The sequence below is a fragment of the Sciurus carolinensis genome, chromosome 12, assembly GCF_902686445.1.
Source record: "Sciurus carolinensis chromosome 12, mSciCar1.2, whole genome shotgun sequence".
NCBI lineage: Eukaryota > Metazoa > Chordata > Mammalia > Rodentia > Sciuridae > Sciurus > Sciurus carolinensis.
Window position 1 is genome coordinate 29,166,319 of NC_062224.1, and position 12,798 is coordinate 29,179,116.

The 12,798-nt window shown below is 32.1% G+C and overlaps 1 protein-coding gene across 6 annotated transcripts in view; it reads left to right on the plus strand.

Annotated features, from left to right (window-relative positions):
* The window catches only part of Mindy3 (MINDY lysine 48 deubiquitinase 3), an 84,766-nt gene that overhangs the window by 38,173 nt on the left and 33,795 nt on the right, over positions 1 to 12,798 (plus strand). For all 6 annotated transcript variants that reach the window (XR_007104424.1, XM_047521250.1, XM_047521252.1 and 3 more), the window contains 2 exons: positions 558 to 628; positions 3,184 to 3,264. Coding sequence is in view for 5 of the 6 variants with exons in the window: in XM_047521250.1 (XP_047377206.1) it covers positions 558 to 628; positions 3,184 to 3,264 (152 nt within the window). In the remaining variant the exon portion in view is untranslated. The remainder of the gene's footprint in view (positions 1 to 557; positions 629 to 3,183; positions 3,265 to 12,798) is intronic.

The following is a 12,798-nucleotide window of genomic DNA, read 5'->3' on the forward strand; positions in this document are numbered from 1 at the left end:
GTAAATTCTTGGTAAATTCTTAGCATTTATAAGGCAGAGACTATTTTCCCTTCAGTATTTCTCCTGTCTTAAACATGCTACCAGTGTCCCTTTATAGGAGAGAGAGATAGCATAAAATGTCCATGTTTTAATTGTGCTACCCAATGATAAATTTTACTAAACAATCATGTCCATTTGTTTTTCAAAATCAAAGTCAATTCAAGTTAATCTTTTTGCATGGATATTATTCTCTATTTTTTCCAGTAATTCTTTGGATTTTCAGGGAAGAAATAAACAAGTTAACATTGAATTTGAAGTCTTATAAATACATTTAATGTATATAATCTTTATCCATCACAAGATGATCTAGTGGTATTTTATAATTAGTGGTAATACAATGATTTGATGTTACCCGTTAATAAACATATGCTAAGTTTTGAAGTATAGTTCTGGATAAAAGTAAGCATTTTGGTATAGTATAAATATATGTGAATATTTAAACACATATACATATAAGTACTTCTCAGGTTTATATAAATACAGTGCTAAGTTTTTGTTTTTATTTTCTTATTTTACAGAACTTCTTGGTATACATGAGCAAGCAGCAGTAGGATTCTTAACATTAATGGAAGCTTTAAGATATTGTAAGGTAAATTGATTTTTAAGATATTTTGAAAGTTTTTTATTCACATGTCTTCTGTTGCAGATACTGTGCACATATGTGCCTGTGATGGCACATTTTAATATATTACTATACCATTCTCTGAATTTTCTCTCTGATCTCCCTACGTAAACTGACAAGGTTAAGGATGGTTAAACTGACTGATCCTGAGATTTCTGTGAGAGGAATAGGGACAGAACTCAGAATAAAATAATGTATTAAATGGAGGTAGTTGAATATAAATTCTTTGTGTAGCCTGAAGAAAAACAAAGTACTGTTTCTTTCATTAACAATAGGTACACTTCACCAAAACAACTGATATTTCATCAAGCAAAGAAAAAGAATTTGCTAAATGTCTGAAATTTTAACTTCACTCTTTTCCATCTGAAAAAATGTTTTCAATCTAAACAAAATTCCAAGCATTTCATAACATTACACTGTTCATTATATGTAATTGGTAGTATTAGGAACTGCCATGAAACTCTGATTTATTGCCTTTCTATACAATCTGAAATGTCCATTGAATATTTCAAATAGTTTTAAATGGGATTTAAATCACTAATGTTTTGCACTAATAAGATATAGAAGTAGATCTTTCTTCCTCCAAGAAATTGTGTGTGCCTTGGAAGAGGTTAAGTTGTGGAGATTTTATATTTTAAAATATCTTTCACATAACCATTAAGATTCTGATCGTATGGACCCTGTCTCTCCTACTGGCCTCTTGCCACTTTCTCAGATATGTCAACATTTAGGAAATATTCTGGATGTTTCATATGGATGGAACTGTGTAGTATATAACCTTTTGTGTCTGCATTGATGTTTTCAATGTTAATCTATGTTTTAATGTGTATTAGTACTTCATTCCTTTTTATGATCAAATAAATTCAGTAAAATATGCCAATTTTGTGCATCCTTTCATCAATTGGTATTTAGGTGGTTTTCATTTCTAGTTATTATCAATAATGCTACTATGAATGTTTTTATACTTCTTTATTGTAAGCATATGTTTTTATTGCTCTTTAATATACCCAAGAGTAAAATTAAGTGGTCATATGGTTATTTATTAAAACTTTTTGAGAAATTGTCAAATTTTTTCAAAGCAATTACAGTATTTTTGTACTCTATTATTTTTTATAAAACATTTCATGAATTCAGCATTCATTTAGCTTTTGATTCTACTACATGAAATCTTTTTTAACTTTTATTTTAAATTCATACACATGCTTTTTCTGAAAAAGAAACAGCATTTATACTGTTTACCATAGGAGGCAGCATGAGGATGCATGAGGATGGAAATCTACCCAAGTAGGAATCAGAAAACATTCTGATTCTAGCTCTGTAGTAGTTGCTTAAATTCGAATCAGGCACTGATGCTTTGCATTTCTGAGGTTCCTTATGTATGTATTGAAGGACTTGCACTGCTCATTGCTAACATCTCACTCAACTCTAAAACTAATAAGGACTTTTCAGTTTTCTTTTTTCTTTTTCTTTTGTTTTTCTCTGCTGTCCCAAAACCATTCTTCTTTACTGGTTCAACATCACTCTGTTAGCACATCTAATTCATCTCTCCTATCCTGGGGCAAAGATAGAATTTTTCTATCCATGAATACAAGAGTGCCTATTTTCTACTTCCCTCCTAGTGATAAGAATAAATTCCACAGGGCCTTGGTGGTGGTTGAAGCAGGGACTGCTGACTGATTAGGAAACAGTAATTGGCTCTGACTGCTGCAAGTAGCTACTTGGAATTTCTCAATTACAGGCAGTCTCTATGAGAAAAGAAAATTCAGCAAATGTGATTGGTAAGATTAGTTGTTACTAAGGTGTCTGACCTCATAAGCACATGGCATTGATAGGTGTACACATGAGGGATTTTATTAATCTATTTGTTGAGTATTAAGCATTTTTTCAATCACACACAAAATTATGCTTTTGAGTTTTTGCTACTCTAATATCTATAAATATATATAACCTGAAGGCAAACTACAAGTATGGCTTTTTATACGTCTAAAGAGACTATTCATATTGTAAAACTTGAAGAGTCAATGACGAGTAGTCTCTTATATTACATGTTTTAGGTTGTACAGTTTTCTTGAGAAATTATTATATTACCCTATATTCCTTGAGGAAAAGGATGGTCCTATGTCATTTTCCCTTTGCTTATTCCAAATCTCATTTGTTAATTTATTTTCTTTACAAAATAATTATCAAGTTTATGACTTTGGATTTGAGATGCCAAGTTAAAATTTTAGAAGTGATCATTTTATCTAGGACCTTTGCCAAAAACTGAAAATGACTCTTGGGGCTAAACTAGTTATTTATAACTGCATTCAATTTATATGACTGTTGTTCTAATGTAAAGGTACAATATAGGTTTAAAAACATTTTATTTATACATGAAACATTTGATCTCCATGGGTAAGGCACACTATTGTAATATGTAATTGCATTTGAGTATGAATTAGACAATATGCTTTAAATATTGTGTATTAATAGACATTGAAATTTTTTCATTTATTTGTTTTATTTTGCTATATTTCCTCCAGGTTGGTTCTTACTTGAAATCTCCAAAATTTCCTATTTGGATTGTTGGCAGTGAAACTCACCTGACCGTGTTTTTTGCCAAGGTATGCTTCTAGCAGGAATTGTTCTTTTAAGTATGAAATCAGACAAACAGGTACTATGTAAGTCTATAAATTATATTATTGTGCAAATGTCAGTCTATTCCCACTAATAAATGGATTGTTCCAAAAATTCAAGAAGTTAATACTACAGAATGTATTATTATATTGCTCTGATATTGGAATCTTTTCAATAAAATTTGTCACTAATAGTAATTTCTTTGCCTTTTCTGACTAAGGCTGTGACTTATTTTTTTCAGAACTCACTTGTGTTATGGAGGACCCACTTGCATTTTGGTTTGCTTTCTTTGGTAGGGAGGATAAAAGTCTAACTTATATGATATAAAATAACTACCTCTCTTTAGAAAATAATTTTAAAAATCTATTCAGTGGTATGAAAGTCAAGTGTTCTCTTAAGATAGAATATTTCCCACAATTTTAATTTGTTTTTCATTATAATATTGAAATAGATGAAATGCATTTATGTGTTTCAAAATATTTATGTAAAACTATTTTAAAATCTTAATCGTTAACTACATATAATACCTTTTCACAATTAAGTGTTTAAGAGCTTTGACCTTAACCTTAATTTAAATTCCAGCTTGCCACTCACTAACATTTCTTAGCCTCTTTTGCAATATCTTTAAAATAGGGATTAAAGTACATAGCTCTTAATTGTCAAGCTCAAATATAAAACATTTAGCAGTGCCTAGTACAAGTTAAATACTCGGTAAAATTTAGCTGTTTTCATTACTGTCTTTTTCATTCAACAAAATTTAAAGATCTCTGGTTTCATAAGATGGAATTGTTAGTTGTTGGACTGAAGGGGAAAATATAAAATTGATCTTTTAAAGGTTTTTAGTTCTAATGCATTTTTCAGATTCCTCCATGAGATTTTTAGCAAGTATTTATCAATGTAAGTTTACTTATTTCTACAGAAAATATGAATTGTATAAATTGTGCCAAAATCTGAATTGATAATGTTAAATTTTGTACATGCAATTCTTTAGCCTCTTACTTTTATTGTGCTAGCAAAAGTCTAGTTTGCAGATTTAGAACAAGAAACATATTAAATTTTCTTAAACTGGGAAAGCTGTCTATGGGCAACTCTAAAAGTACAGGCCTTTTTTACCTTGTTACTTTTAGTCAGAAAATTTTTGCTTTTTACTTCCCTCCCAATACAGGGAAGAAGAAGTTAAAAGCAGAATGTAAACTACAGAAACAGAACATCTTCTAATTAGTGAAGATCTCATTGTTATGTATTTCCAGAAAAGAAAATTTCAATTTACATATATAATGTATTTTTTCAAGCAAATTTTATTTATCTCCCACCCTGTTTTTCAACATTATGAAATGTAATAAATTATTACCAAGCTGTATATTACAAATGTAAAAGATGAGATGAAAATTATTTTAAATTTTACAATTAATATTTAAGAAATGGTTTTGTCAAAAATAAATTTAGTGAAAAGTTAATACACAGATATATCAGTTGAGCTATGTGAATGTGCAGAATCTTGTATTTAATCACCTGAGTTAAAAATGCTAATAGAGCAATAAGAACAAATTATAGACTGAGGCAGGAAAATGGTGAGTTCAAAGCCAGCCTCAGCAAAATCGAGGCGCTAAGCAACTCAGTGAGACCCTGTCTCTAAATAAAATGCAAACTAGGGCTGGGGATGTGATTTAGTGGTTGAGTGCCCTGAGTTGAATCCTGGTACCCAAAAAAAAAAAAAAAAAACAGAACAAATTATATCTTCATGATGAAAACTCTTTTTACCTACCTCTCCTGGTATGTGTTGTTGCTTCCATAAATCTTGGTTCATTGTGTTTATCACATAGCACAGAGTTCCCAGTTCCCACTCTTTTTTTGAATGTTCCATGAGCCTTATCCAGGGCAGGTTTGTCATTCATCTTATTTCTTATCCATAGATCCCAGGCACATACAATGAAATGTTTTATTAGGGAGATGGAATTTGTAAGAGAAACACAGGTCTAGGCCTGACAAAACATGAACTCAGTGTGTGAGTGTATGTGACTGTGTCATAAGGTCACAAACAGGATATTTTGAATCAATCTTCATTTTTTTGCATTCCTGAAGCTGCATAGTCATGACAGGAAAGTGCACATATACAGAAGGTAATTATAGAAATTTTTAGTTTTAGAATCTTTGTTATCAAATTTTCTATATTAAGTTCCTTATCTATCATATAGAACTCTTGAATTTTGAACTAATTTTGTTTGAAGATTTACCTTTGTAGTCTGAGCACCTAGCACACATAGTTTGGCTCACTAGATAGAGGATTCCTTAGTTGAATGTGTTAACCTTCTGCATGCGTTTTCCACTCTTGAGTTCTAGTGGTACTTATATTCCCTAACTATATCTTTTAATGACTCATTTTGAAACTTCTTAAAAGCATAAGTAAGTTCCTTTTCAATGTAATTTAGAAATATTAAATTTGGATTGCTCAAACATGTTATCTTTAAAAAAAGTTGCCAGTAAAGAATTTTTTTCCTTTTGAAATAAAAGACAAAGCTAGAAGTTCATTAAATGGTAAATGGTAAATGAGACTGATAATATATTTATTGGGTTCACCTTTAGATGTTTTTAACTCTAAATTAGTGTTCTTATATTCTTTTTTTAATTCATTTTTATTGTAAACAAATGGGATACATTTTGTTTCTCTGTACATGAAGTAGAGGCATACCATTTGTGTAATCATACATTTACATAGGATAATAGTTTTTGATTCATTCTGTTATTTTTTTTCTCCCCTGCACCCCTCCCACCCCTCTTATCCCTCTATAGAGTTCCTCCCTCCTCCATTCTTGCCCCCTTCCCACCCCCTATATGTGTCATCATCTGCTTATCAGTGAGATCATTCGTCCTTTGGTTTTTTTAGATTGGCTTATCTCACTTAACATGATATTCTCCAGTTTCATCCATTTGCCTGCAAATGCCATAATTTTATTATTCTTTATGGCTGAGTAATAGTCCATGGTGTGTGTGTATATATATATACACCACAGTTTCTTTATCTATTCATCAATTGAGGGACATCTGGGTTGGTTCCACAATCTGGCTATTGTGAATTGAGCAGCGATGAACATTGTTGTGGCTGTATCTCTGTAGTATGCTGATTTTAAGTCCTTTGGGTATAGGCCAAGGAGTGGGATAACTGGGTCAAATGGTGGTTCTATTCCAAGCTTTCTGAGGAATCTCCACACTGCTTTCCAGAGTGGTAGCACTAATTTGCAGCCCCACCAGCAATGTATGAATGTACCTTTTTCCCCACATCCTCTTCAACACCTATTGTTGCTTGTATTCTTGATAATCGCCATTCTAATTGGGGTGAGATGGAATCTTAGGGTAGTTTTGATTTGCATTTCTCTTTATTACTAAAGATGGTGAACATTTTTTCATATGTTTGTCAATTGCTTGTAGATCTTCTTCTGTGAAGTATCTGTTCATATCCTTAGCCCATTTGTTGATTGGGTTATTTGTATTCTTGGTGTAGAGTTTTTTGAGTTCTTTATATATTCTGGAAATTAGTGTTCTATCTGAAGTATGTGTGGCAAAGATTTTCTCCCACTCTGTAGGCTCTCTCTTTGCATTGCTGATAGTTTCCTTTGCTGAGAGAAAGCTATTTAGTTTGAATCTGTCCCAGTTATTGATTCATGCTTTTATTTCTTGTGCTATGGAAGTCCTGTTAAGGAAGTGTTTGTATATTCTTAACCATATAGAAAACACTGAAAAATTTGCTATATTTGGAATTAATAGCTATTCATTATTTAGTCATTCTTTAATATTTCTATATTTAACCTTCCACTTTTGGCCAAGGATTTGTTTTTGTTTTTATTTTTGAGCTTTGGTTTGATTTTGATGAATTTATTCATTCTGTGTTCCATGGCCTTAAACAGCATGTCTCCCTACCCCCAACATTTATTGTAGTAATTGAGGTCTTTTTCTGTAAAACTCTGTTTATGTGTTTGCCTGGTTTAAATAATTTGTGTGCTGACTTCTTTGTACTGGTTACAATTAAGTAAAAGAAATTTATATTTATAATTTTTAAGGCAACCTGTGCTTTAGCATTGTAAAATGCCAATGAAAAGCAGTGGAATTCTTCATGTGCCTAAGGTGATAGTAGTTCCATCTGTCTTTATGTATTCAGATACTTATTTATCAAATTTTATTGGGCATGTAGTTTGCACCTGGCATTATGCCAGATATTGTTAATATAGTGGTGAGCAGAAACAGATGTGGCTCTTGATCTTATGGAGGTATGCATTCTAATTGAAGAGGCATTATTCAAAATTTCACACTTTACAAAATTACAAGTGTGAGTACTGACAAAGCACAGGTCTATAATGCTGTAAGAATCTATGCTAGTTTTGAAAGATTAGTATGTTTCCTTGAAGAATTGATGTCTAAAATGAGCACTAAAGCATCAGAAAGATTGAAGTGAGGGAAGTGGGAAAGTCATTCTCTATGTAGGAAATAGTTGGAACAACAAATGCCTGCAAAAGGGAGGATCATGGAGTGAACAAACACTGGGAAGAGCAGAAGCACTAAGAATTAGTGGAATGAGGTGAGGCTAGAAAAGTAGGCACGCCATGTTACTCAATATCCTTAAGAGGAATGGCAGTCACTAGACTTGGTTAAAAATTGAGGGTGGGGGTAGTTTTGGGGTAGGTAGGAAGGAAGGGAATGGGATTAAATTTACATTTTGAAAAGTTTCCTCTGGCTAATTGCGGGACAGACATTTTGAAGAGGATATAATCTCTTCATATACGATAGGGGAGAGCGAACAAGACTTCAAATTAGCAGAGAGTACAATTTAACCAGGGTAGTTATGCAGAAAGGAATAAAGTACATGAATTTGAGAAATTTATTCCCAAAGTAAAAAGTCAACACTCAGTGATACATTGAATTTGATTGATGAGGTTTAATTTTTAGATTATAATTAGTTTCAATGTTATGTATTCATGTCATTAAATTTTTGTAGAATGAAAGCTTTAAGTATTAGACCCTGTTTAAATAGAAAGGGCAGATGTTAATTTTCATCTTGAAAATTAAATTTAGATAAATAATGAGTAACATTAACTACATGTTAGAAGATAAAGCACAAATTGACATTTCATCAAAGAAATAGTATTGGTTTTGATTTGTATTCATTTTGGTAATTTATAAGTATTTTCTTCAAGTTAGTGACTTTCAAATATATGTGAATTGGATTTTGAAAATATGTTGTCCCAAAGAATATTACTTTTAAATTTTTCAAATATTTTTAATTTTTTTAATTATTTTTTATTTATCTTTTAATTATTTACAGGCTGCATTTTGATTAATTGTACACAAATGGGGTATCAAATATTCTTATGTAGTCTCATGGCTAGCACTAAAATATTTCCAGTGTCAAATGGTTGGTGACTTTGGCTCATTTTTCTAAGTTGTGCAAATAAATCTGCAAATTTTCCAAATACATTGATATATACAAGGAGAAGAAAGGTCTCAGCTCTTGGATTTGAAGAAAATAAAGCCATACTGACCAACTTTAAAAATTCTAGCATTTTTATTTTCCAGAAAGATAATCTTTCACTTTCCAATTTCAGTTTTGTTACAAATTATATTTATTTAAATCTATTTACTTTCTACCTTATTTCCTTCTCCTCCCTTCTCATTTCTAACTTACTTTCCTTTAAAAGTTTAATTTATAAACTTTTGGAATAATCCCAAAAGTGCTTTTTTTTTTTTTTTTTTCAGCTTTTATCTGTCTAAAACAAGGATCCAGTTAAGTTTTCTGCATTGTTTATATTTTTTTGGTACCAGGGATTGAACTCAGGGGCACTTGACCACTGAGCCACATCTCCAGCACTATTTTGTGTTTATTTAGAGACAGGGTCTCAATGAATTGCTTAGCACCTAGCTATTGCTGGGACTGGATTTGAACCCGATATCCTCCTACCTTAGCCTCCTGAGCCGCTGGGTTTACCGGTGTGCACCACCATGCCTGGCCTTATCTTTTTTTTAAATGCAGAACTTGACCTCAGATTTTTGATTGTTGTTGTTTTTTTTTTTTTTGAGCTTTTATATTTATAGATAATTCATTGATTCAAAGAGGTGTTTGTCAGTTAAAATTTTCATTATAACAAAATGTTCTTGGTTTGATGTTATTGTTTCCTGGTACTTAGTGGAAAAACTAAGATTTTATGTCAGAGAGTCCTGTGTGTTAAGTGTTCAAGATATTCTTAAGATATAGTACCATATCCTCAAGATACGGTACCTTTTGAAAAAACCAGTTCTAGTACTTATCATCCTGTAATTGTCACTATTTTGAAAGTTCACTAACATTTAAAGTTTCCTTTTAAATGTAATATGAGAAAGAATGGTTTAGAATACCCTACTTCTTTTTGAGACTTGATAGTATCACCTATACTATTTTAGTTTGAACTTCTCGATGGAAGTAACTATTTGATATTGTCTTCCTTGGTATATTTCTCTTAAAATTACGTAGGTAGTACCAATAAATTGTTTTTATTTTTAAGTAGTTTTGTAAAAAGTAGGTGTGTGCACATCCATTTAAAAACCTTCATGTAGGGGTCAGGGCTGTAGCTCAGTGGTAAAGCACTTGCCTGGCATGTGTAAGGCACTAGGTTTGATCCTCAGCACCACATAAAAATAATTTAAAATAAAACAATGGTATTGTGTTCATCTACAACTAAACAAAAAAAAAATTTTTAAACCTTCATGCATGTCAAAATTGCTTTAATATGACATCATCAAGCTTTAGAGTTTTTTTGCCTTAATCGTCATCTTAATCATATCATAAATGTTTGATTTTTTACTTATGCCTTTTCACATATAGGAAGGAAAGAACACTGATTTGCTCAGGGTTATAGGGCAAGACAGTGACAAATGAGATAAAAATCAAGATTTGACTTCTTAGAATGTTACCATTGATTTTAGGAAGATAGGCCTAGCACTAAGGGTTAAGAATTAGAAATGAGAGAGTCCTTTGGCAATAGAGAATTCTGGGTAGCCTGGTAAGCAGTCAGCACATTTTCAAACAATGAAACAGAATGCATGATGAATTGGTTGGTGGAATCTCAATTATAAAGACAAAGGGCAGGAAACCAGAGGATTTTTCTTTATGCATATTGACTAGTTCAAGAGATAATAAGAGACTGCCATTTGGGCTCTCTCATTGAAATGGCCCAATCAAATAATCTCACAGTGAGGTTTTTACAAGTCCTGCTCACACAGACAGTGCTTTCTGGTTACTTTTAAGTGTGAACAGACCAAGGATCACCAGATTGATCTTACCAAACAGTCAATATTGATCCTAATAAAAATTGTGATATATAGCTATGAGAAACACTGTAAGGAGGGAACTTAAGACTGCTAAATACTCTTTGATTATAAGAATTCCTTAGATCCATTCTACAGGTTAGAAGTGGCCAGTCCTCCAGAAGTTTACATGCTACCCTCTTGTTCCCCAGTATGTCAGTGAGGAGAGGTGATGGAACATTTAAGAAAAGGAGCCTGGTGGGAGGTAATTAGGTCATTGGGGACTTAACTCTCAGCAAGACAGAGGTTACTTCTGACAAGAGTGAATTGTTACAAAGCAAGGCTATATTGCCTCCTTAGCCTCTTCTGCATGTACCCCTCTCTACCATGTTGGGAGGCAGTCAAGGGGCCCTCACTAGAGACGAGACAGATGGACTCTGTCTCCAAAACTTGAAGTCAAATAAACTCCCATTCTTTGGGAAGTACCCAGACTTGGGTGTTTTATTTTAGCAATGGCTATTATGCTAAGCTTAGAAACCAAGAAATAGTACTTAATACTTACTATACCCTATATGGAAGGAATATAGCTGAAGAACTAGCTTTTTTTTTTTTTACCTGATCAATTTAAACACCCGTATAAGTCAACAGACCAGCTTTGTTGAACATTTACAAATAAGCATTGTAAAACTATTTACTGTTATGTTTAAGATTTACTTTCATGGTTTGAACATGTATAAGAATTGTTTCCCTTCAGTGAATCTATTTTGGTTTTCCCTTTTGAAATGAATGATTTTATTCTTATAACTTTTAAGAATTTTAATTATTTAAAAAGTACAAGTTAAATTCATGATTTCAAGTTTGAGTACTGAAATATTTTTTTTAATGTTTTTAGTTGTAGATGGACACACCTTTATTTATTTTATGTGGTGCTGAGGATCAAACCCAGTGCCTCATGAATTCAAAGCAAGTGCTTCACCATTGAGCCCCAGCCCCAGCCCCAGTGCTGAACTGTTTATTTGACATTTATCACTTCCTATTTGAGATGTCCAGTGGCCTAGAACTTAGCTTTCAATTTTACTAGAACCATCTTCCTGACCTATTGACAATCATTAAACATATTTATCAGATTGGAAAAGAGTTTCACCAGTTTTTTGAAAAGTTTATAAAACTTCAGGTTGATCATTTATCAACTATTTCTATCTTTATGAAGATTTTTTTTCCTAAAGTTTTTAAACTGTCTTCCATATTTATAAATCATCTTTTCTACCTAGTATAAACAGATCTTTTATTGTCTAAACATCAGCCTCTGTGAAACAACAAAACTGATACTGTACTCCTTGACATAGTATCTTAGGGAGTCTGTTTATGAGTAATGCATACAAGCCATCCTTTGTAAATGGGAGTTTTATAGTTAGTGCTGAGAGGGAATATCACAGAATCTAACTGTAGAAACCTTATAGGTACTGCAGAGTCATCAAGCTGGAAAATTCCCACAGAACCTTCTAATAGGAAGTTGTGGGAAGGTGAAAGGCAGTAAGTAAATGGACCTCTTCAAAGAAGGAAACTTAATTCCTATGAAGTAGGATAGAAAACTTTCCAGGCAGGTCATCTGAGCTATGGCAGAACAAAACCTTTAGATTTATAATATTGAGAAGGAATGTGTGCTCTGGGCATGGGTCTTGAGAAATCATGTCATGGTACTTTTGCTGAGATTAGTAAAGAACTTGCAAACCTATGGCCAAGGTAAAAAATTTATTTTGTAAAGGAGATGCTTAAAGAATTTAGAACCTGTACTTAAACTCATTTTTATTTGTGAATGGTTTTTCCTAAATTTCAAAAGATAAAACCAGTTCTTGTTATAACAAGGTTGTGTGATATACATCTTCTGACTTTTTTTTTTTTTTTTTCATTTTTCAGGAGTCAGGTCTTTTCTTGATACATATTTATATACTTTAAAGGCTTGTTGAATATTTTTGCTCTCGTTTTTCCCATCATTTCCCTTTTGATTCTTTGGGTTTCTTGGAACTTGGGTTTTAAGAATAAATTATTTGGGCCATTTTCTTAATTTTTCTTCAAGAACTAATAACAAAATTTGTGATACATAATTATGAAATTATGAAATTTGAATTATGAAATTCAAGATGAGGTGCTTTTAATATTATATGGTACTTTTAGTATTACAAGGATATGTGTAAACGGTAGACAAAAGGTTCTTTGGTTTTTGTCCACTTGAATCTCAATGTGGGGTGACA